This window comes from Benincasa hispida, chromosome 2 (assembly GCF_027475165.1).
Source record: "Benincasa hispida cultivar pf3 chromosome 2, pf3_genome.v1.1, whole genome shotgun sequence".
NCBI lineage: Eukaryota > Viridiplantae > Streptophyta > Magnoliopsida > Cucurbitales > Cucurbitaceae > Benincasa > Benincasa hispida.
Window position 1 is genome coordinate 67365137 of NC_143479.1, and position 25772 is coordinate 67390908.

At 28.8% G+C, this 25772-nt stretch overlaps 1 protein-coding gene and 1 non-coding gene across 2 annotated transcripts; both read left to right on the forward strand.

Moving 5' to 3' along the window:
* The first annotated feature begins 5056 nt into the window (after positions 1 to 5056).
* On the forward strand, positions 5057 to 5137 carry TRNAL-AAG (transfer RNA leucine (anticodon AAG)). Its single transcript has one exon. It is a non-coding gene; the product is annotated as a tRNA-Leu (tRNA).
* Positions 5138 to 12085: 6948 nt separating this feature from the next.
* On the forward strand, positions 12086 to 15849 carry LOC120072180 (calmodulin-binding protein 60 B-like). Its single transcript, XM_090311139.1, has 7 exons — positions 12086 to 12219; positions 12331 to 12421; positions 13107 to 13629; positions 14624 to 14787; positions 14908 to 15003; positions 15101 to 15248; positions 15508 to 15849. Exons 1-7 carry the CDS (start codon positions 12086 to 12088, stop codon positions 15567 to 15569), a joined length of 1218 nt encoding a protein of 405 aa, XP_090167265.1. The 3' UTR covers positions 15570 to 15849.
* Positions 15850 to 25772: the final 9923 nt, after the last annotated feature.

A 25772-nucleotide genomic window follows, 5' to 3' on the forward strand; every position in this document is an offset into this window, starting at 1 on the left:
CTTGAAGAACCTTTCTTTCAGCCAAAATTTTCTATAAAATTTCTATAGAATGCATCACTCTAATCTTCTTTATTTATTGTAGGTGAACGTGCAAAGAAGAATGATACATAGGTTGCAGCTCATGCTTGGAGTAAATGAAGAGAAAGGTAATGGTATTTGTGTGAGCATGTAGAAGATGGTAATGGAAAAAACTGATTTTCCGTTTGTTCATGATTTTCAACTTTTCAATTTTCTAAAAATAAAATAAGATTTCAAAATCCAATTTTGATTTTAAAACTGAAAACATTATTAATTTTCTAATAAAATTAATAAATAATTATTTAAATAATTCTTATTAATTTAATATCAAATATTAAATTAATTTTTATACAAATCCATCTTCATATTTTTAAATCATATTTAAATATAAATTATCTTATTCCATTTAATTCTAATTTGAACATTTCAAATTAACTTATCAAGCTACTCTAAAGCTTATCCATTTACGAGCTAGTAGAGGGACCTCGTAGACCTATAGATCATGGGCTCCAATGATCTGAGATTAATTGGTTAAACTCATTAGACCGACCTAACTCCTATTCATTAACTAATGGGTCACTCCATTACAACCCATAGTTGAACTCCCCTCAGTGTAGATATATTATGTCCACTTAATATAACCATTATCAGTAAGTCGATCCTTCATAGGTTGTTCATAATCACAACTAGGTCAAGATAACTACCTCTGTGAATACATCTTGTTCCTTAAGTTCCCACTGACTCTCTAATGAATAATTTTGATTCATAACACCTATGAATCAAATTCTTTCTCTATCATGAGAAGGTGGGACCTTGATTGTTCAAGACCTGGAATCAGTACTTAAGAGAACAACCTATTTGTTAACCCTAAATCGAGTAGAAGCGAATTCCATCTTGCAAAACTATGTCCCGAGCTATTCATCCGATCTTATCCCTAAAATGGGAGGTTTATTGAGCAGTGCCATTGGACTACTCTCACCGTTTACAGATCAAAGGATAATCTCAAATAAACAAGAGTTCATAGCTAGCTCAGGATTAAGATCGAGTTAACCTAGGTTATGTAAAAAATGAAATAGTCAGTTTTAACAGTAAATGATTGTTATAAAGAAAAGTGACTATTTTTTGTGGTCCAGTCTATATGCAAACTCATTGCATAGGATGCCCCTACTCACATGTCTCAACATGAACAATGTGTGGATCACATCGCTTGTAGCACTTTACAACTTCTTATAACAACTACAAAGTGAGCCTCATCCAATAGTGTTAACAGGATGAGATACCCAATTTCATCCATATACTTATTAGACCATTTAGGCTATATACTGTTAACTTGATCCTGTTTATGTTACTACATAAAGTTACAGTATTCAGACTATAGCCATGGATATGTTTATTGGATTTTCATAATAGAATGCAAAATCAACAATTTATTATTATTGATAAATAGAATGTTTAATACGAATTGCAAGTTCTAGGACATTCCCAACACAATGCTTACCCTAAAATGACACTTGCACTGTATCATCATCCTTAGAATGGGTAAGAAAAAAACATTCAATGCAATGGTCACTAAGTTATCTAAAGGTTGGTTTGTTCGTTGAACTTAGATCTTGGGATCTCAAGTCAACTAGGTCGGGTTGTCTCTCTGGTTAACTTTTTAAAATTAAAAACTTTAATCTCATTCTCCTTTATGAACTTTCAACCAACTTTCTAGTTAGGTCATTTCCAAGCAGATCCACAATATTATTTTTTGATCTTACAAAGCCAATTGTGATAATTCTACTAGAAAGTAGTTGTCTAATTATATTATGTCTTCATCATATGTGTCAAGACTTATTATTATTCACTTAAGGTATAGGTTATATTCATACTTCAGGAATACTGTACAAAAATTTTGTAGCATCACACTTTAGAAATACCATACAAAATTTTGTAGCCAAATCAAACATATCCCAACCCTTTTTATATTGTTATCAAATATTCTCAAACTTAGATTACCTATTGGGAATAATCATTTTCCCCAAATGGGAATAATCAGTTTTTCCAAATACCCCACTATAACACAAGAATTTAATAAGGTTTCAATATTTCCATAATTCACAAGGAATTTCGTATGTTTCCATACATAAAATTATGTACAAAACATAATTGGTGTTCAAGCGGCAAAACATATTTACCGGATAAGTCTTATCACGGTATTAGAATTCATCATTTTATAAATGAGAATTTTTTCTATCCTATACACATTAATAGTGTGTTATCGAATCCGTTCAAAATATAACTTTTGCATAAATTATATTGCATGTTTCTATACCTCAAGCGTAAGCAACTTTTCTTTGTTTATTTCTCCTTTGACATTACAATAACATATTCATTTAAAATCTTACGAAATTCAAAGAATAGTATTTCTTCTTGTTACCAATTGAAATCATTACTATTGAATTTCTCATATATTTCTCCATAACTTCCACCAATACTATGTGGTAAAACAATTTGGTATTGTCAATGACATTTACGTGAAACTGATCACGAAATATTTATAAACCAAAGTAAATAACTTTGCGGAACAAATTCTCATGAAATAAAATTTGAGACAATATTCATTAGGTTTGAAACATAACGACATTAGAACATTATGTTTGATATTAAAATATACCAATATAAGCCAATGAAAAAAAAACATATAAATTGTGCAATACTCATAGTTTAAATCATCATTGTCATACATATATTGTAAAAGTACAAAATTAGTGGAAAACATAAAATAAAAATCTACTGCACATTTGTCAAGTGGTGAACTCATGCCAAAATTTAGATCCACTACTACCACAATAATCTATAGCAAAAAATCATAAAATAATCAAACATAGATCTCACCATCTCCATAATAACACAAATCAACAAACATTGGATATATATACACATACATATATTTTGTGTAAGAAACCACAAAAACAAAATTCCACTTGCAAAACACAATCAATTCAAAAGAAGAAAAACTTTTCTTTTCTAGTAAACGTAGAATCAAGTTCTATTTTCTCTTTAAAAATGTTTTTTTTAAAAAAATGAAAATAACTAAGATAAAATTGATAAGTGCAATCACATGATCAAATATAATAAAAATAAAACCATAAAAGAGGGGGGAGAATCAATTCCTCTGGTTGTAACAAGATTCAATTCCAAAAGTAAAGAAAAAAATTCAATAATCTCAATATCCTTTAAAATCACAAAATTACTCAATTTTATTAACGTACAAAACAACATCCTTTCAAAGCCATGTATAAGCTATAAATAATTACAAAACAAAACACCAAAATTAATATAAAACAAGATTCGAAGAAAATTATTTTGAGATTGTTAAGTTTTTATGAGAAAATACATAACCTTATAAAACGTAAGGGAATTTGAACTCCAACAACTTCACGTTGTCTCCTTAAGACAATTTTACTCACATTCTATGCCTGAATTTCTTGAGTAATTGTTTCTAGAATAAAACAAATTAACTTTCTTATGGAAACAACACCTCGTCTACAAGTTCCAACAAACTATATTTTGTGAACATAAATTGAACTTCAACGATTTTATAAAAAGGAATAAAGTTTTAATGGGAGAAAAGTGATTATAAAAAAGTTCTTAAAAACAATTTGAAGAAGGTGCACAATTATAAACTATTTGTAGTCATTCGAATAGTCGTGTCTTTTCTTCAAGTTGGTTGTTTTAAAAAAGATATATTAATTCATGAAATAAAACTCTACACGAAAGATCACTACCATTTATTCCAACAAAAGTTTGATAAATTCTTCAATCATTAAAATGATGAAATACATTTGCTTAAGCCAAAAGAAGCATAGCTTAATTGGCATTTAAGTGTGCTAGTAATCACGAGGTATGTGGTGTCACCCACAGCTACGGCTACAAGGTTGCGAGCACAAGTCTCTTTCTCTTAGCTCTTGTGTGTGGTCCTCGATAAATAGGTGAAAGATTACTGTTTTTTTTTGTTGGACATTAAAATGATATCAAAATTTTATGGAGACAAATTATGTTTATATTTGGTTTATAATATTTATCATGACAACTTATATACTTTTAATAGATTAGTTAATTAAGACTCGTTTGATAACCATTTGGTTTTTTGTTTTTGTTTTTGAAAATTAAACATATTCCGTCCACATTTCTTACCAAGATTTGCATCTGTAGTAAGTACAATGATTGAATTCTTAGCTAAATTCCAAAAACAAAAACAACTTTTTAAAAGTTACTTCTTTTAGTTCTCAAAATTTGACTAAAATTTTTAAACCATTGGTAAAAAGTAGATAACAAAGAAAAAAAATTTGGGAGTAAAAGTAGTGTCTATAGGCTCAATTTTTTTTTTTTTTTTTAAAAAAAAACGAAATGATTATCAAATGGACCCTAAATAATATACAAACATGATTTATTGGCATTAGTGAACATGCAAAAACGTTTTTTTGTCAATTTGAACATTACCCAACTAGTTAAGTATTATATTATGAACTAAAATATCGGAAGTTTCAATCTTTAATCAAACCCATTATTGAACTAAAAAAAATTGTGGTATTTTAGAAAGTTATTCCGTACCATGTTAGAAGAACTCAATAGATGAAAGAAATTTATAGAAAAATGACAAGTTTAAATAGTCTGTCAATTTGACACAATTGTCCTCTTTCTGCCCCCTCAAATATTATGTATAGTGCAAAAAGAAAGAAATTTCAGAAGTTAAGATTAGTAAATAAATGGGAAAATTAGGCAAAATAACACAAAAATGCTTGTAACCACCACTTAGACAGAGAAAAACAAGAAAAGGTAATTTAGTTTATTTTTATAAAAATGAACTCACCTCCAATATACTCTAATAATTTAGTTTATGTTTAATTCTAAGGATATTTACAGTTCACAAAATTTCCTACTCTAATAATTTAGTTCTATGTTTTAAAATAATAATAATAATCTAACGCTATAAAATAATATTTTGCTAATAATTTTAATTATATAAATTTTGACATAAAAACTTTGGGTCAACGTTGAGATGGCCGAGTTGGTCTAAGGCGCCAGATTAAGGTTCTGGTCCGAAAGGGCGTGGGTTCAAATCCCACTCTCAACAATTTTCAATTTTTATCTAACTTTTTTGTTTCAGGAGAATTATGGAAGCTAATGAAGCATCTACTTAAGAGTATTATATATTAATTTGAATATTCATAACATTTTCCCTTTAAATTTATAAGATCATAATTCATTTTTAATATATAAATTAATTTCAAATTTTTTCTTAATATTATTTTAGTAACAAATAAAATGTAAATATAAAATTTATTATTGTTAAATAAAAATAGAACAATTGTTTTGTACTAATTGTTGATATCGAAAATTGGATCAACTAGTAAATTTATATTTTTAGGGAATATCATATGAGTGTCATACAAAATAAAGAAATTGAACATTGGGCATTACACCAACTGTCTTAGGTCTCAGGCTCAAGTCAGTAATAAATTGATGAGAATTGAAACTGAAAAGTAGTCGGAATTATTTTTAGCTTATATTTGACAAATAATTTCTATTAATTATTTAGAATTAGTATTGTGTAATAGACACTTAGGCTCATATTACCCCTTAATCTTTAATTTAAAATGCTCCACTCTTTTATATACGTAATTACTTTACCTTCTTAGTTTCTCGTAGACTCTTGATGAATTATCTATTAAGAATAAATATATGAGTTCATCATGGTGCATTAATTAAATGTAAATGACAAACATATATGCCAAAGATATTTGACTTGAGAATGAAAGGCTACATGGAAACAAAATAAAAAATTAATTACAAAAGGTAATAAAGGTGCATAATTTGACCATTTATAATATATTTAATGTTGAGATAAAGTATCCTTTGTTCTTTCTTTCTTTATAATTTGTTGAGTTGACCCACTTTGAATCACTTTATTCTTCTTCTACTTATTTATTTATTTTTTTTCTATAGACTTACCTTAGATATGTATTGAGATTTTGAACAGCAGTAACTTTTAATCCATTTGATAATAATTTTGTTTTCGATTTTGTGCGGTAAAATTTGGGTTTATTTTCTCATAAATTTTATATTATATAATTAAACTCTTAATCAAATTCTAAAATAAAAAATATGGTCTAAAAAATAGATTTTTTAGTTTTCAAAATTTAATTTCGTTACTAAACATTAGTGGGAGGGTATAATAATATAATACAAAAATTTACACGTAAAAGAAGTCTTTCCAAGCTTAACTTTAATAAATTAGAAACAAAAATTTAAATAATTTGGCTTCGTTTAGTATCATTTTGTTTTTTGTTTTTGGTTTTTGAAAATTAAGCTTATTTCCTCCTCGTTTCTTATAATAAGTTGTATCTTTCTTTAAGTATAATGGTTGAATTCTTAGCCAAATTCTAAAAAAAAAAAAAAGAAGTTATGATCTCATTTGATAACCATTTTGTTTTTTTTTTAAAAAAAACCTATGAATACTACTTCTACTTCCAAATTTCATCATTTGGCCAAGAATTCAACCATTGTACTTGAGAATATACAAATCATCGTAAGAAATGTGAATAAAATAGACTTAAATTTTTTTTAAAAAAATCAAATAGTTACCAAACGGAACCTACTTTTTTAGTTTTCAAATTTTGCTTGGTTTTTTAAACCATTAGTAAAAAGTAGATACCAAATGAATAAATTTGAAGGTGAAAACCATGTTTATAGACTTTATTAAAAAAAAAAAAAATTTAAATAGTTAAATGGAATCTTAGCAAATGAGATCTTAATCTAAGAATCTTTTTGTGTTACTTTTATTTTACAAGCAAAGTAGAAAATCAAATCTTTACCTTTGACATGAAATCAATATATATTTAACTCAACCATGAATAATATTAAATAAATTATAAAAAGGAAACAAAAAAGTTGAGGCTGCATAGTATAAAAAATTCTGTCTACTCGAAGGGATTCGAAATTTAGTCTTATATATAAAATATTAAATGATGTAGAAGTCTTTCTCAAGTATGTTCTAGAAAGGTTGAGTGTTTGGACCATTTTAATATTTTATGGTTCTTTATACCAAAGTCAACTTCAATTTGGAAATTATTTATGGAAAATTCTAAGTCAAACTTTATTGGTCATGTTGTAATTAATTTGGTGAGATTTTCCATATTTATGAGTAGATTTTTGCTTAAAATACTTTCATCATTACGGAATATCGTGGGTTGAAGATGTTAGGTTAAATTCATGATTAAAAAAAAAATCATCCATTATATGAGAAATCATTTTTTTTTAAAAAAAAACAATGTTTTATATTCAAATATAATATTGAAAAACTTCATGCTTTTGTTGCCGTTGATGTTTTAAATCTCATGGGTTTGTGATTATATTGTACAAACAATTTATTTATTTAATAAAATCTGAGGTATTTTATTCGACATTTAATAGCATTAACCCACAAAACCAATGAACAAACATCCAAAGTTATCTTCTGTAGCTTAAACATGTATGTAGCAACATACAGGTAGATTGTGTTTAAGTGATAATCTGAACGGTCTATAGTAGATAAATAAGGCTGCTTATCTTATCATGGTGACAATACGAATACGGTCCACTTTGTAGTTGTAAAGTTCTACAAATGATCTGATTTTGATCATCACGTAGAGACATGTGAGCGGTGATGTTCTATACAAGAAGGTTTGTATAAGATCGGAGCATGCAATGAATAGTCTCATTATATAACACTGTTAATAGTAGAGACTTACATTTCACTAAGATGACCATAGGTGACATGACTTGAATCCCGAGTGAGTTGTGAACTTCCGTTTATAAAGGCGGTCCTTTGATTTGCATGGGTGAGAGCGACCAGTTCGCCAACTAAATATACCCACCATTTTGGAGATTTGTCTGATTGGAGAGTTGAGAACACAGTTATACAAGACGGAATTCACTCATTCCTTAATGTCAGAGTAAGTAGATAAATTGCTCTCTTAAAAGCTGATTCCGAGGTTGAACAATGGGGCACCACACTCTCTCTTGGCCTAAGACGGGTTTGACTATGATTTATTGTTCATTAGAGAAATCAGTAATACTTAAGGAGTTAGATGTAACTACAGAGGTAAAACTGTAATTTTGATCCAACTGCACTTACGAGCAATTTGTGAAGGGTCATCGTGTTATTGACTAGTTATATCCAATGGATACAAAAATATATTTGTAGTGCAAAGAGTGTAGCTGTTGGTCTTTAATGGAGTGACTGACAGTTAATGGAAGTCGGTTAATTTAATTAAAGAAGTTTAATTAATTATCCAAATACTAATGTACCTTCAATTTACATGTCCATAAGGTCCCCTTTGCAGGGGGATTATTGAAAATTAATTTGAATTGTTCAAATTAATTGGGGGACTAATTATATATGATATAATTAATTTAAATTAAGTATATGTGATATAATTAATATAATGTATTTGATAAATTATAATATAAAGTTTATTTGAGAGGATATAAATATTTAAATATGATTCAAATATTAATTATATGAATTGGATTCATATATTTAATATAAATTTGATTTATATTAAATTTCATATATTATCGAGAGAATTTTAACTATGGGTTATATTGTATTTAATACAATATAAAAACTATAGGTTATATATTATCATTGATATAAGATATAGTTTAATGTATAATATATGATAAGTTAGTTATCATATATGTATATTAAATTTTATTTTAATTTTGAATTAAATTAAATGAAGGAGTTATGAAAGTAACTCTCTCCCTATTTTCTCTCAATAACTATTGTGAGTGGGAAGTTGGAGAGGAGCGATCTTCTTCTCCCAAAAACTACAATGTCGTGTATGAAAAATGGTCTTCCATTCTCATGAAGAAAAGCCCTCTCATCTAGAAAAATTCTCTCCCTCTTCTAAAATCAACAGAGCTCACACACTCTTGTAATTCTCAACTTCTAAGGATTCACTTTATGTAATTCTCAACAGAAGGTTCAGAAGGTTCTTTTGTGGTGGTGGCCACTTTGGATGTTGTTGTTTCTGTTAGTATTCCAACGATTGATTTCCGCTTTGGATTTCATAGCCTCTTCAATTTTAATTAAAGTGACTATGCATAGGTTTTACAAGGAAAAAAAGATAATTATATATGAGCTGGTTTATATATATATATATATATATATATATATATATATATATATTTATGTTAAACTACATATTTAAGCTTAATTTTTTTAAAACTTTCACTAGTCACTGTGATCAAATCAAGCATAGCTTAAAAATTGTAGAACTCCATCCCTAAACCATAACCCTAAAGATCAAAGATGCCATTTCTCAATCTCAAATTTGTTCTCACTAAAAAGAAACAACAATAAGGCTACGTTACCAAACTATAATGAAAATTGGTGTAGTTGTAATGAAATTTCATTGATGAATCAATTGTAATGAGCTTGAATTGCAAATATAATTAAATTGGTTTTGATCGTGTTTACTTAAAATTATGCATTTTGTCACATTTACTGTTACCGTTACCTCTACCTTTACCTTTGAAGGTCAAGCGATAATGAACAATAACGGTAATAGTAAGATATCAATATTGGTAATTTTTCACATGGAACCGTAACAATAATGGTAATTATAACGGTAACAGTAACGATATGACATAATTTTCAAATACAATTAGATTAAGCGCTTTCAATTTGTCAATCAATTTGCGTTTCTTTATTACATATTTGGATATGGGCCTCATGTGTCGATACAAATACAGAACACAAGTAAACAATACCAAATGAGGTTTGCTTTTCTTATTTCCTTTGATCTATTACGTTTTCACTAAGATAAACGTAGCTTAAATTTAAAAATTGCATATTGAGATAAAAAGATTATAGATGAGAAAAGATTTCAACTCAAATCAAGAGAGATTTTTTTTTGCTCAAGTAATAAATAGAATATAGAGATTTGAACTAGAGTAGTATATATTGAAATATGTTTTTGGTTCACTCAGTTTGACTAATTTTAAGGATGAACATTTCAAAATTATATTAATTTTAAATTTTTGGTGAACACGTCATCGTTAGCAAGGGTTGGAATTTCCATGAAAATCTTCGTAAGCCTTTTCCTCTAGGGGCAGTTCTACTGGGTCAACCGCACGTGCCACCCTCAAATTCGCTTTTCTTTTTTATATTTAAATTACAACATTATAATTCCCTCATTTTTAGATCATAAATTTTTAAAATATTTAATGAGTCTTTAAACTTTTAGTCTCCCAACTTTAAAAAGTGTCTAACATGTTCTTCGACTTAAGCTTTCAATTTTTAATACGACTATGACTTATTTAACATTTTATAATTTTAACTAATTTAATATATTTAAAATTGAATTTTATTTCATATGAGGCTTAGTTAAATCTTTTTTATCTAGTATATTTGTTAACTTCAAGAGACCTCTTAGAAACAAATTGAAAATTTAATTAAGAATCTCCTAGACACGTTTTAAAGTTTAGTGACCGAATAGATACAAAATGAAAGGTCATGAACTAAACTTGTAATTCAGCTAGTCATTAATTTTACTAAGATGATCTCTTAATAAAAATTATAAGACAATCTCTTCGACTCTTAATAACCTTAAATTTGCATGATGCTTCATGTTCATGTCATCATAAAATTTGTAACATCTAAGATTTTGCAACCTAAGCAAATTAACCAAATGTATTGATGGTCTAAACTTCATTGGAAAAATATGTGACTTACTCTTCTTTCTTTTTGTTAATATTTTAATGTCAGATATGATTGGTAAGAATTGATTAAACTATAAAGAAAATGAAATTGAAAATTTTAAAATCATAGAAACATCAAGTATATAGAATTGTATTTTAGACATGTATTTGTCAATTCGATTGAAGAATTTGATTCTAATTTAAAGCAATTGTTTTATATGTATTTGATGTTATATTAATAAAGAGCAATGTTTAGATGCAGCATTTACAACAAAAATATAATTTTTAAATAATTTAAAAAAAAAAATTAATTATCATGTTTAAAAAATTAATTACCACATGACAATATTTTATTGGATGCAATAGAGGCCACATCCAAGTTTTTTCCATTTTTAAGTCATGAAACTAGTGAGTTGTTGTAGTTACTAAATTTTAGTTTGAATATAAACTATTATTATTTTTATTCTGTAACACAACATTTTAGTTGAAATTGTTTGAATAAATATTACCTAATCATATTATATAATTCATACTAAATTACATAATACATATTTTAATTTAGAAAAATTAATTGAGATTATAACACGAAATACTATATTTCTAAAAATCTTTGTTTTTAATATAATAATTCATTTTAAAATTTAAAGTTCAAAATATGAAAAAAAAGTGAAAACAACAACAATCAATTTCAAAACATAAACTAGAGTTCAAATTTCCAACCAAACATCTCGATCTTTTTCTTTTGTTTAAATATAGACGAGATGTAAAATATTTTGTATTGTTTAATTTAAATTTTGTTGTCAAAATGAGTATAACTTAACGTCATAATGCTATATTATTAATCACGAAGTTAGTGGTTTTGATTCCCACACCCGTACATGTTGTCAAAATAAAAAAAAAATTAAAATTTATCGTGCCAATAATTAAAATAATAATAAAAAAGTCAAATTATAACTCTAATAACCACCTATCCATGAAAAGTTGAAAAACTCTAGAATAACAAAAAGTAACTTTTACTTTTATCTAATATATTAGTGAGTTCTTCTTATTAATTAATATATTTATAAAAGTGAATGAAATTATATAATCAAACTTTACCCTATCTCTCATTCTCTCACAACTTCTCTAACAACCATTTTGAATTAAATTCATAAACTACAAAGATATGATGAACTTTCCAAGTATCTTCTTTGAAAAAGAGATAAATTAAAACCATATAGAATAATAAAAATCCCTAACTAATGAGCCTATAAATATCCCTTCCAATGAAATCCAAACATAAACAAAATTTCCTTCTTTATTTTACTTGAAGAGGAAAAAGAGATTAAACTTAATGGAGACAGGCAAAAAGAGGCAATACTCTCCAAATTATTTTAGAAGCATGGTTGAGGAAGATGATGATGATGATGATGATTCTCAAATTAATTACTCTAAAACCAAAAGAACATGCAACTCTTTTTCAACTAGGTTTGCTCTATCTTTCTCTTCTTTCTTTGACCTAATTTTGTGTTTTTCATAAATGGGTTTTGTGATGTATTATTGTTGTTAAAGTTAATTAATTAGTGTTTTAATTCTCAGTTCTGAAAAAGCTGAATCATCATCTTCAATCCAACCTACCTTTTTCTCTCCTCAATTATGGTCTCAAATGGAAGCTCTTTTTCGTCGAGTGGTACTTTTCTTTTGCTTACTTAATTATTATTTATGTACGTTTGAAGATATCCAAACTAAATTTTATTAACGTTAATTTGTTAACCATTTTGTTTTCTATTTTTATTTTTTCAAAATTACTATTTCATCTCAATATCTTATCATGGCTCACATCTTTCTTAAGTAAAAGAGTTAAATTCTTAGTCAAATTCTAAATTTTAAAAACTACTTTTTTTAGACTCCGTTTCGCAATCATTTGACTTTTTATTTTTGAAAATTAAGCCTATAAATACTACTTCTACCTCTAAATTTCTTGTTTTGTTATCTAGTTTTTGCTAATGTTTTAAAAAAAGTAAGCTGATTTTCAAAATTGAAAAAAGTAGTTTTTTAAAACTTGTTTTTGTTTTTGAAATTTGGCTATGAACTTTAACCTTTTTTTTTCCCTAAACAAGAGGTAAATTATGATAAGAAATTAAGAGGAAATCGACTTAATTATCAAAAAATCAAAAACCATAGTCGAAATGGTTATCAAGTAGAGTCTTAATTTTAAAAAGTTTAGCTTTCTTTTTAAAAACAATACTGTAGAAATGGAAAACAAAGCAAAAGAAACTAGAGGTGGAATGGGTGTTTCTAAATTTAATTTTTAAAAACAAAAAATAAAAAACTAATCACCAAATTAGGTCTAATTAATAAGTTTTTAATTTCAGGTTAGGGAGGAAATGAATACCATGTTTAAGTCTCACTATCACTTCCTTCCATCTTCTTCAATGATTGAAGGGTTTGAAACTAAGTTTGAGTTACGTTTTCTCAACCAAATTGCGTCCACCATTTTTACCAACAATGACATAGAAGCGGAGAACGGCGATGCATTACAAGTTGCACTCATTGATGTCAATAACTCCAATGCCATTGTCTCGATAGGTCCTTTGTCGACGGCGCAAATTGAGGTCGTCGTCCTCGACGGAGACCTGACCAAGTTCATCAACCAGAGAATTTTGTTTCAGAGGGATGGAAAAAGACCACTAATTGTGGGTAATGATTTGAAACTTCATCTCAGAAATGGAGTTGGGTTCATCAAGAGTTTGAGCTTCACTGACAACTCGAGCTGGTTGAGATCTAAGCAATTTCGATTAGGAGTAAGAATTAAAGATGATAAAATCCTAGAGAATTACCCAAGAATTGGAGAAGCTATATCTCAACCCTTTAGAGTATTGGATCATCGAGGGGAAGGTAACCTCTCTTTCTTTCCTCTCTTTATTATGGGTGATTATAGGTTGGGTTGGACTGAGTCGAAATACTTTTTAAATCGAACACAATTGTGTTTGGTGTAGGCTTCTTTAACCTAAATAACTATTATTAAATAAAGAACTCAACCATGAAACATTCTTTGGATTGAGTTGATTCGGGTTATTTGGGTTATTATTTAAGGGAAAAATTACTTTTTTAGTCTCCAAATTTTGAAAATTTTGTGCATTATTTGGTCATTGAGCTTTCAAAATATATATTTTTAGTCTCCAAGTCTTTTAAAATAGGTGCATTTGGTTCCTAAGTTTTTAAACTGTTTCTTTTTAATCCTTAATTTTTTAAAAATAGATCTAAAAGGTCTCTACAATAATTTATTATCATTATTTTAAATTAGAAAAACAAATTTTAAAAACTCCAAGACTGAATGTACCTATTATAAAGAACTTAGGAACTAAAAAGATATGTTTTGAAAATTTAGAGACCAAACACATTGTTCTTAAAAACTTGGATCTAAAAAGGTAGCTTTTTCTTATTTAAATTTTTGTTTTGAAAGTAAAATGTCAATATGTACAAGAATTTATTTAATTATTTTCAAATATTGAATTAAGATTAGCAAATCAATTTTAATTTATATTATGAAAATTTTCTTTCCATATTGTTAAAATATTATATTTTTAATAGTGGTTGGAAAATAAATAATCTAAATTAATTGTAAAATTAAAATAAATATAGGTATATATATAGATGTATTAGAAGTAAAAAAAAAAACATAATTTTTAAAATTAATAATACATTCATAATTATCCATATTATTTTAGTTGAATCTATGAACCAAATTTTCATTTATTTGAATCGACCCAATCCAACCTACACGAATTGGATTGTGTTAGATGGAGTTTTTCTCGATATCAGATTTTTTTTTGACACCCTTACTCTTATGATCTATTTCTATTTCTCTAATGCATATTCCTTTCTTGAGTGAATAAGAAGCACCACCCTCCAACAAGGGAAGATAAAGTATGGCGATTGGAAGGGATTAGCAAAAATGGTGTTTACCATAATATCTTATCTTCTCAAGGCATTGAAACTGTTGACGATTTCTTGAAAATTTATAATGACAAAGGTCCTCCCTACTTGAAAAAGGTAACCAAATTAAACAAAATATTCAAATTATCATCCTTATAAGTTTCATTTCTAATGATGATTTAGCTATAGCTAGGTATATTTCTAATTTTTTCTTTTTCTTTCATGCATTGAATTAAGTTGTTAGGCAAGAAAGTCCCAAACAAGACATGGAAAGCGATGATCAATAATGCTTTGGAATGTGTCCCTCTTGTCAACTTTGATCCAAGTTTTGAGGTAATTAAGCTTATAAGTTTGCATTGATATAATACAAAGTGATTTCTCTTGACTTCCTCTAAATACACATTCATTTTGTGTTGATATTACTTGAAAGATTCAAAATTTTGTTGGAAGTGATGAACCATTTGAAGGAAACATAGAAGGCATTCAACAAAGGAATTTAAATGATCACCATAAGTTTTCAGAAACAACACTCTTAGGCTTTGGTCAAGAATGGGAGTGGCCAATGCTTCACTTTGAAGGTATATTGTAATTAATAGTTCTTCCTTCCTATAAAATTTCTTACTACATCAATATAGAAAATATTATATATTTGTTAAATCATGGATTGACTTAAAAAAAAAAAAAACTTAAGCTAATAAGTAGTGTTTGAATAGAGAACCTCTTGATGACCTGTTCTAATCATACCATATCAAATAACCGATTGATCAACTAAAAACTTAAGTTGATAAGTGAAGGTAAATGTAATATTATATCATCTAATAATATTCTCGATTGCAGATCAATCATTGTTTCTACTTGAAGAATTAGCTTCAACTTCATCTATTGACAACGAACTATGAAGTGAGAGATGCAAACAATACTAATAAATCAAGACGTTGGATTTATTAAGGTTGATGCCCAAACCTAATCTAATTATATCTATACAAAATATTGCAATTTGTAAAGGAAGTAACTTTCTCCGAGCTATTTTTAAACATAGTTTTCAGCCTTCTTTTGGATGATGTAGGATTTGAAATGTAACATGTTTGATATTTGTTGCTTTCTTTTTAACTTGTTCTACAAATGTAACCATCAAAGTCTTGCCATTTATAATGTGTAAAGTATTTGTATATTAATTTAATTTCCACGTATCATTTTTAATCTTTCTAATTCTATTTATTGTAATGGTCAATGATATCCCATCGTAAAAATGTACAGAACAATGATTAAGTACAACAATCTCCACTTCTTTATCACACAAAAAAAGTTAGAAAGAAAAAATATTTAAGAAAAATGAAATTGACACTTGACAATTTTATATGGGGTACAGCTTGATTACATACAAGATAGATGCAGCCAGCCAGACTGCACTTAAATATTTTCTAATTATATATATAGAGGTCCTCAAGGATTTTCTATTATTTCAAATATACCAACACTCAATCAATATACAATCAAATTTCATATAATATTTTGATAAAATAAAGTACTTCGCTGCATTCCTCAATTTTCTTTCGTATTTTTATTTCCATACACCATCATTTTTTTTCATGGTTTAATTATTTTTTCCCATCATGTTTCTCCATTTACTTTTTCTTTTTCCAGCTTTATATTCAACTTACATCATTTTATACTAATTTTGCTTTAGTGGGAAGTGAAATTCGTTTGTTTAACTAATAATGGACATAGGAAATTTTTGGAATTTTCTAAGTTTAGTAATTGGGTTGTGCCAACTTTTTTTGCTAACTATTAAAAAGTTTAAAAATAATAGACATGAATGCAATTTTGCTATTTTGCTACCTAGTCTAAAAAAACACATACAAAAATGCTGAGACTTGAGATCAAATAAAACTAAATCCCATCGAATCATACACATCCTAATTTAAGGGTAAGAGTTGTAGTTTATATTATTAAGGATTTTAGGAAGACATGCTAAAACGATTCGAACCATCTAGTTTGGTATTTTTTTTTTGTGTGTTTTTTTTAATAAATTTATCTCTTTAAAAAAAGCGAGCTTTAAGATCAAATACAACCAAACGAATCAAACTATCAGCACCCTAGGTTATAATCTTTACATTACTTGAAAAGAAACAGGGGCCTAAAAACTTAGGCAATACAATAAAATTGCATTTTTTTTAAAGAGAAGAAAAACTCAAGGAGGAATAGATAATATGGATATTATTATTATTATTTTGCTTACAAGTATATATATTCTTTTACTCTTTAAAAAAAAATAATATTAATTTTTATAATTAATTATAATAATAGGAAAAAATAATGAGGTGCCACCTTTTTTATATATATATATATATGTGTGTATATATAAGGAAAATTTGTGGTCATATAGTTTATAACATTAACTACTCATGCTATTTTGTAAAAGAAATAGATTGAAGTGCTATGATTAAATTGATTGATATCTTTTATTTAAAAAAATATTGATATTTTTAATTTAGATATTCTTTAAATATAAAAAATATAATAATAATGAAATATAGAACTACGAGTGAAGACCGAATTTCAACATCAAGTTTTCTTTTAGTAAAACATCTAAGTTTAGATTTTACTAAATCGTCTTTATTTTTTTCTTGAAGATCAAATTTTACTTTTTTTTTTCCTGTTTTTTGGTACAACACAACTGTGAAGGAAATCTTATGCTAAGCTAAACTAACTTTTGACGAGGGATTTTAGTCGACTAATCTCAAATGTAATAATAAAAAAATCAAAATAATACCATTACCATACTTTATTTAATATTTAACGCAATAGGATAAAATGGATCAACAAAAAGCAAGTGTAAATTAAAGGGAAAAAAGAAAAAAAGAAGAGAGACAAAGAGGCCAACATATTTTAATATTATGTATGGAATGTGTTTTTGTTGGTAAACAAAAGGAAATTTGTCAATTTCAACTTTTCATTATCTTTAAAATCGTCAAAGATTTTTAATGTATAAAAATAAGTGGTGGGACTCAATTGTCAATTATGCCTCGTTGATCATGTTTGGTTTGATTTGTTAGTGATTCGAATTTGTGTAATTTAAAAGTCAAATTTATTTGGAAAGTTCTATAAGCTTTGAATATTCACATGCATTTATCAAATTTTCATCTACTTAATTTAGAATGTTTGATTTTCTTGAAACAATTTAAGTGCTCATAACAATGAATATGAATGAAACGGCTATAGCTCCTATATAAACCACTGGAAAGATCATAACGAAGAAGTTGAGACCTAATAAAAGAAGTAAACCTGAAGTGTTGCTGATAACCTTAAAAAAAAAGTGTCCCAAAATCAAACTAATTCATTGAATGCATCTTGCTGTATTTGTTCTTCTTTCATTAAGAAATGTCGAAATAGAAAACAACTTCTTTTCCGGGAAGTGGATTCCGACAATTTTAATATTTTATTCCTTGAAAATTTTAAAATAAGCAAAAAAAAAAAAAAAAAAAAAAAAGAAACCAAACCAAATCAATTAATCTTCTAGAGTACATAAGAAAATTCTAGAAAATTGTAAAAAAGAAGGTTTAAGTTAATTATATTTTTTACGAAAACTTTGATTATGTTAATTAATGGACTATTATCATTTATTTCTTTATATCATTAATTTTTTAAATATCTATTTTTGTACAAATTTCAAAATACAAGGATAAACATAAGAATTTTAAAGTTCTAGAGCATAATCGAAAAATAACCTAACCCAAGAATATTTTAATCAATATTCTAAAGGAATCCAAGTCAAGAGCCCCTTTCTTGAAGCATATGTCGTTACGTTAATTCCACAAGCTCCAAAGGATTTTATTGCTTTAGGAGATTTTTAATTCTCATACGATTTCATCACTTTCGTTGAAGGTTGAAGCATTCAATCCATTTAGTTACATATTAATGAAAATTGACACTAAATTTTGATAAAACAAAAAAATGATATAGAGATTAAAGTTTTCAAGACTAAATTGTTACAACTTTTAAAAAGAATTGCTACATACTAAATTTTAAGACTAAATCAATTTTTAAAGTGATTTATTATACATACATAGAAAAGTTACAAGATTTATGTTAGAGTTTTGTTTTGGCTATATTTTCTAAGTAGGGTTGTTGATAACCTTGTTCTTCATCTTGTCTCATGAGATATTTTTCTTTATGATCCTCGTGATATTTTTTAGGATGTCTCTAGAAATGCAGATCCTATTTGGAAATTCTTTCTTTATTTGGTAAAACTCCGATGCTTTTTCTTAAGAATTTCTTTTTTTCTTTGGGCTTGACATGTTAATAGGTTATGGTTTGATTCTTCTTTTCTATCTTGCATACTAGAGCCACCTATTTTTGTTTGATCTTCTTTAAAATAAATTTAATTTTTAGATTAATTTTACCATAACTTTCTAATTTGTTAATTTATTGATTATCCACTTTTTAGCTTGTTTTTACAATTTTTTTAAACTTTTTATGTGGGGTTTAGTTAAAGTAACTAAGTTGGTTAGGAAAATTGCAAAAAAAAAAAAAAAAGTAATTAAGTTTTTTGTTTTTATTTTTGAAAATTAAGTTTATTTCATCCACATTTCTTATAATGATTTGCATCTTTCTTTAAGTACAATGGTTGAATTTTTAGCCAAATTCCAAAAACAAAAACAACTTTTTAAAAGATACTTTTTTTAATTCTCAAAATTTGACTTAGTTTTTTAGGTGAAAAGTAGATAACAAAGAAAGAAATTTAGATGTGGAAGTAGTGCTGCTTAATTTAAAAAAAAAAAAAAAACAAAATGGTTATCAAATGAGCTTATATAATAAAACTTTAATTACTTCTATCATACTTCGACATAGAGAAAAATACACTTTTTTTTTTGTTTCTATGTTATGGGACTAGTTTTCATTTAGTTATTAAGTTTTAAAATGTTACATTTTAATTATTAAATTTTGAGTTTGACTTTAATTTACTCTAATTTTCAAAATGCTACAACTTTACCTTTGCCATTTGAATTTTATTTCAATTTGGCCCATAAGCTTCAAGAAAATTTACATTTTTAACTTCAATTTTGAGTACATACTCACTTTCAATTTTCAGTCTTAATGTCTATTCAGTTTTCAAAATTCTCCAAATTTGTATCTAAATAATGTTCTATCTTCAAATATTGTTCAAATTTTCAAATCTCATATTATTTTACATTTTGTAAATCTAACTTTTTATATTTATATCATATTTTCTATTAATCCTTGTTGGGTTGTATGTCCTAAAACTTGTAATTTGTAAATAGTAAACATATATGAAGTTTATTTAGACAAATGTTGTTGAATGAAAATGAATTGATAACTCTAAATCCAATAAACTACGAACCCTTAGCTATTGTAATGAATATTTGGACTTATGTGGAGACATAAAACTGGATCAAGTTTGAGTAAAATAGCCTAAATAGTCTATAGTACTTGTATTAGGTTGGGTACCTATTTTTGGAGATATTATTGAATACAACCCGCTTTATGATTGTTACAAATATTGTAAAATGTCATAAACGATGTGATTAGTTCGTTCATGTAGAGATATGTGAGCGGGGTTGTTCTACACGATGAGATTGTGTAAGACTGACTATGAAATAATCACCGTATGTATTAACACCGTTTACTGTAAACACTAATTAATTTCACTTCTTGATAACCTAGATAACTTGATCTGAATCCTGAGCTGTCTATGAACTCTCATTTATTTGGAATTGGCCCTTGATCTGCATAGGTGAGGATAAGCTCGACAACGCTGCTCAATATGCCTCCCATTTTAGGGATAAGACCGGGTAGATAGTTGGGGATATAGAATTTGCAAAATGGAATTCACTCCTAACCATTTTAGGGATAGTAGAAAGGTTGTTCCCTTAAGGACTGATCCCGAGTCTTGAACAATGGGCCCCATCCTCTTGTGGCCTGAGAGGGAATGAATTTAGTGATTAAAGATCCTAAATTAATTGTTCATTAGAACGATAATGGTACTTAAGGGGAAAAGATGTAACTTAGAGGTAAGACAGTAATTGACCTAGCTGAGATTACGAACAACCTGTGAAAGATCAACTTATTGATGAAGGTTATATCAAATGGACACATAATGTATCTAAAGTGAGGAGAGTGCAACTACAGGCTATAGTGGACAGTCCTATTAGTTAACGAATGTTGATTAACTAGGTTAAATAGTTTAACCGGTTAGTCTCGGATCGTTGGAGCCTATGATCTATAGGTTCATCTGTCACACCCCACCCCAGATCACCCTCTTAGCCTAGAAAAGGGCGTGATTGCAGTAGTTATCAACCTTTAGGCTGACACTTACTGCCTAAAAACTCTTACGGAATAACTCTGATACCAAATACAAATTATATGCAACGGGACGGCTGTAGGCCCACAATGTATTAACTTAGAAACTTAATATGTTTAGAGTATTTACAACATTAGATTTACAAGTCCCAAAACCCACAAACCCTAGTCCCTATATGAACAATAGTAACATGTGTACAATATTAACAGTAACCACCTAGCAAACGGTTACAAGTCTTTTGGTCCTTTAGTGGCAGAGCAGATACTGAGCTGTCTTCAGAGGATTTGATCGCTACCTGTGGGGGGGAAAAAACAAAATTATTTGAAAACGGGGTGAGCTTACGCCCAGTGAGTGACCGAGAAAACATAGTAAATTCTCATGCATAATTTCAGAAAATAATTTTATCTGAAATATAAACTTTTGCAGCATAAATAATTTCCAAGCGTAATGTATATAAAACTGTTTTAAACATAAAACAGTAAAGTCATTTCTCAAATCAAAGTACTGTATATCTGGTAAAATAATCCCAACACCAACTACTAGTCCAGAGAGAACCCTTTTGCTCAATCTCTGACTTTATTCACTTGTGGCCACACTAAGTACCTTCACACATTAGGTACTACTGCTCAGATACCTTCTCCTTGTACTTCAGTATCGAGCTACTAGGATACCTTCTCCAACGTACTTCAGTACCAATAGATACCTTCTCCTTGTACTTCAGTATCTAGTTAGGTAGATGCCTTCTCCTTGTACTTCGGCATCGCATTTTACCAAAACTATTTATAAACAACTTTTCTCTTTAAAACATGTACAACATAACACATATACAACATGACTTTAAAGATGGTAACACATGCTGGATAAAATCAATAAATATACATATGTAAATAGTTTTTCAACAATATGCATGCGTTCAAATCACAATTCAAACTTGCTTGGAAACCACTTTAGAAAACTAGTAGGCATGAGAATTATTTTCACAAACATGCTTTCTGTAAAACTTTGCAATCAAAACAGTTTAAAAACGTTTTAGTTCGAAAACATTTTAGCCACTCACCTCGAACTCTTAGGAACTTTTCACTCTAGTAGCTCCTCGAGTCCCTTTTTTACCCCTAGAATCCAGATTCAACTTCAATTTAGATTACTTATAGTTTCGAACCTTATTTAGAAATACTTCCTTCTACAAACTTATTCTAAAATTTCATAGAAATATTACCCAAAACTTTCAACTCATAATTCCTCGTGGTTTGGCCGGAATCTCAAAATCTTCAAGGCTGGCTCAGACTGATCCAATAGTCTGACCCTTCTGCTTTCTTCTTAACCTCCAGCCCAGTTCCTTTGAGCCTTTTCCTCCAGCAGCTCTAATCTAAAAACTAGACTTCCAGAGCTTTCAGATGGCTTTAAAATCACTCTAAACGCACGAGTATATTGGAAGATCTCCTCGTCCAAAATTGACACATTCCTTTAAACCCTCACTGCCCTCTACTTTCTCTACGAAATTTATGATTTTTGTGTGATTTGAAAATGAAATCCCAAATCCCTATTTATAGGTGTTCAAATTGCTCGTGGGATTGACAGCACCTACTTGGCTGCATGGCCAAATGTTTAATCCTCCCTTTATCAACGTAAGCTGACTTCATCTTGGTTCAATGTGTTCTTCCCAAACGCATCCAACACAATTTCTTAGGGTTTAAGAATTTCTCTTAATCAGACACCTAGATTTTAATTGACGTTTGTCCTTACGTCTTCAAGCTTTGTTTGTATTCAAATTAGGGGTTTTACATGCATAATCCACCCCAACGCGTCCAAATACATTGTCCAGAAACTTGCTTGGCCGTTCAATGCATAGGCGAGGCGTGGGTGTGACGTTCGAATCAGACAAAGCAAGGCTAACGCATAGATGCTCTCGCTCTTTCCGCTCTCGGCAATGTCGCTCACTCCACTCTCGGTAGTGTTGCTCTCTTCCACTTTCTCGCTGGTCTCGCTCTCTTCACTCTCGCTCTCTCCAGCAATCTCGCTGGCCAGCTCTCTCCAATCTTGCTCTCTCCCTCACTCTCTCCAGCTTTCTCTCCAACTTTTCTCTCCACTCTCGCTCTCTCCAGCTTTCTCGCTGGTCTCGCTTTCTCCCATTTTTTATCCAATCTCGCTCTCTCCCATTTCCTCTCCAATCTCGCTAGTCTCGATCTCAATGATCTCGCTCTCTCCATCTTTCTCTCCAAGTTTTCTCTCCAATCTTTAGCTACTGTGACAAATGTTCCCCGTATATATTTTTTTACCCATTTACTCACCACTTAATGATATTTTTATATGGATCTTCCAGGATAATTCCAAAATAATATTTTCTATATTTTTCCTTAATTCCTTACTCCGTACTTCACCTAATTTTTCATGCTTAGTCGTATTCTTCCCCGAATTTTCCAAACTCAATCTTCATATAATTCCACGTACTTAATTTCTATATTTATTTCCACTTAATAATTTTCCCCAACTTTTCCAATATTATTTTCTCCTTTCAAATCTCCATTCCTTCGTTCACCAATCACACTAACTGTTTTCAACAACCTATTTATTATACAAATTTCATTGCAATTTTACCAATTAAAGCTCAATTTAAATTATTCAAGGAAAATCTACTTAACACTTAGAAATTTCCTTCCCCATAACTTAGGATTTAACTTTCACTTAGTTAATTCCTTTTATCACTTGCTTAAGTAAGGAAAATAGAAATCCGGGTTTCATACCATCAGGTCTCTTTGCTGTTAGATTTTTATGTCCTAAAACTCGTGGTTTGTAAACAATAGAACTTATTCTAAAAATTCAATAAGTTGTATTGAATATATTGTTTTTTTAGAAATCCAATAAATTTAAGTCCCTTGACTATTACATGAGTACTTGAACTTTATGTGAAGACATACAAGTGAATCAGGTTCGAGTAAATAGTCAAAATGATCTATAGTTGGGTGCCTTATTCTGGTAACACTATTGGATATGGCCTACTCTATAGTTGTTACAAAGAGTTGTAAAGTGCTACAAACGAAGTGACCCTAATTCGTTCATGTTGGGACATGAGGAGTGGGGGTGTCTTGTGCAAATGAGTTTTGTGCAAGATCGGACCATGAAACTAGTCACTCTTACTTTATAACATTGTTTACTGTTTAAGACTGACTATTTCAAAGCGATGACCTAGGTAACTTGACCTTAATCCTGAGCTAACTATGAATTCCTGTTTGTTTGGGATTATTCTTTGATCTGCAAGCGACGAGAATAGACCAACTGTCTCTGCTCAATAAGCTTCCCATTTTGGGGATAAGATTAGATAAATAGCTAGGGATATAGGGTGCAAGACAAAATTCACTCCTACCCGATTATGCTTAGTAGAGAGATTGTTTCTTTTAAGTGCTGATTCTGGGTCTTGAACAAGAGGTCTCACCCTCTCATTAACTGGAGAGGGATTCGATTTATTGATTGGATCACAAATCAATTGTTCATTAGGAGATCAATGAGACTTAAGGAACAAGAGGTAATTTCGGGGGTAAAACAGAGATTCCACCCCGCTGTTATTACGAACAATTTGTGAAGGGTTAACTTACTAATCATGGTTATATCAAGTGGACATAATATATTTACAGTGAAGGGAGTTCAGCTATCGGCTTTAGTGGAATCACCCATTAGTTAACGAATGGGGGTTAGTTCAGTCTAATGAGTTTTGTCGATTAATCTCGGATCGTTGGAGCCCATGATCTGTAGGTCCGCGAGGTTCCCCTACTAGCTCATAAATGGATTAGCTCTAGAGTAGCGTGATAAGTTAATTTGAAACGTTCAAATTAGAATTAAATGAAATTAGAGAAATAATATTAAGATATGATTTAAATATTTGAAAATAGAATTGTGTAAAAATTAATTTAATATTTGATATTAAATTAATTAAAATTATTTAAATTGTTTAAATAATTATTTATTAATTTTATTAAGAAAATTAATTTATGAAATTAATTTTGTTAAATTAATAATATTTTCAATTTTATTAAAAGAAATGATTTATGAAATCAATATTTGATAATTTGAAAAAGAAGGAAAAGTACACAAAATGGAATTTAGCATTTCTCCATTACTTCTTCAAATAGCTCATTAACAACCCACCATCTTCAAGCTTCATGAACTCTAAGCATGAGCTGCATGCATGACTGTCTGTATTATATTGAAGAGATTGGAGTGACTTTCAAGTAATGCAACCGATCAAATTTTTTTGAAAAATTCGAGAGAAGAAAGGTGTTTTTCATTTGGGTTGCAACTGTGAGCTTGTCTCTGAATTCTCTTATTTCAGGCTTCCTTTGAGTCCCACTACTCAATCTAGAGCACCAAGAGAATAGTAGAGAAGATCTTGGGGTGGTCTACAGCAAGATTCAGAGGAGATTAGCAGCTGGATTCAAGTTTTGAGGAAGTTCTGCAAAGGTATATCACGAAACCCATTTATTTCTACTGCTTCATTTCGGGAAAATTAATGAATTAGAATGCTTATGGATCCTAGTCACTTCCGCTACACGATGGTACGTTCCAACACTTGCTAACTCACTACGGACAAAACTGAAGAACTAGGTGAAGTGAGAATTTGAAATGTTCAAATTCAGTCTTTAGGAAAAATTGTATTTTATATAAGATATAATTTATAATTAATTTTGGAGAGTATGTTTTAAATAAAATATTAGCATGAAAGTGTTTTAAAAATTGATTATTGTGATTAATCAAATCTAGGTGTCAAAGACAATTTAATATGCGATAT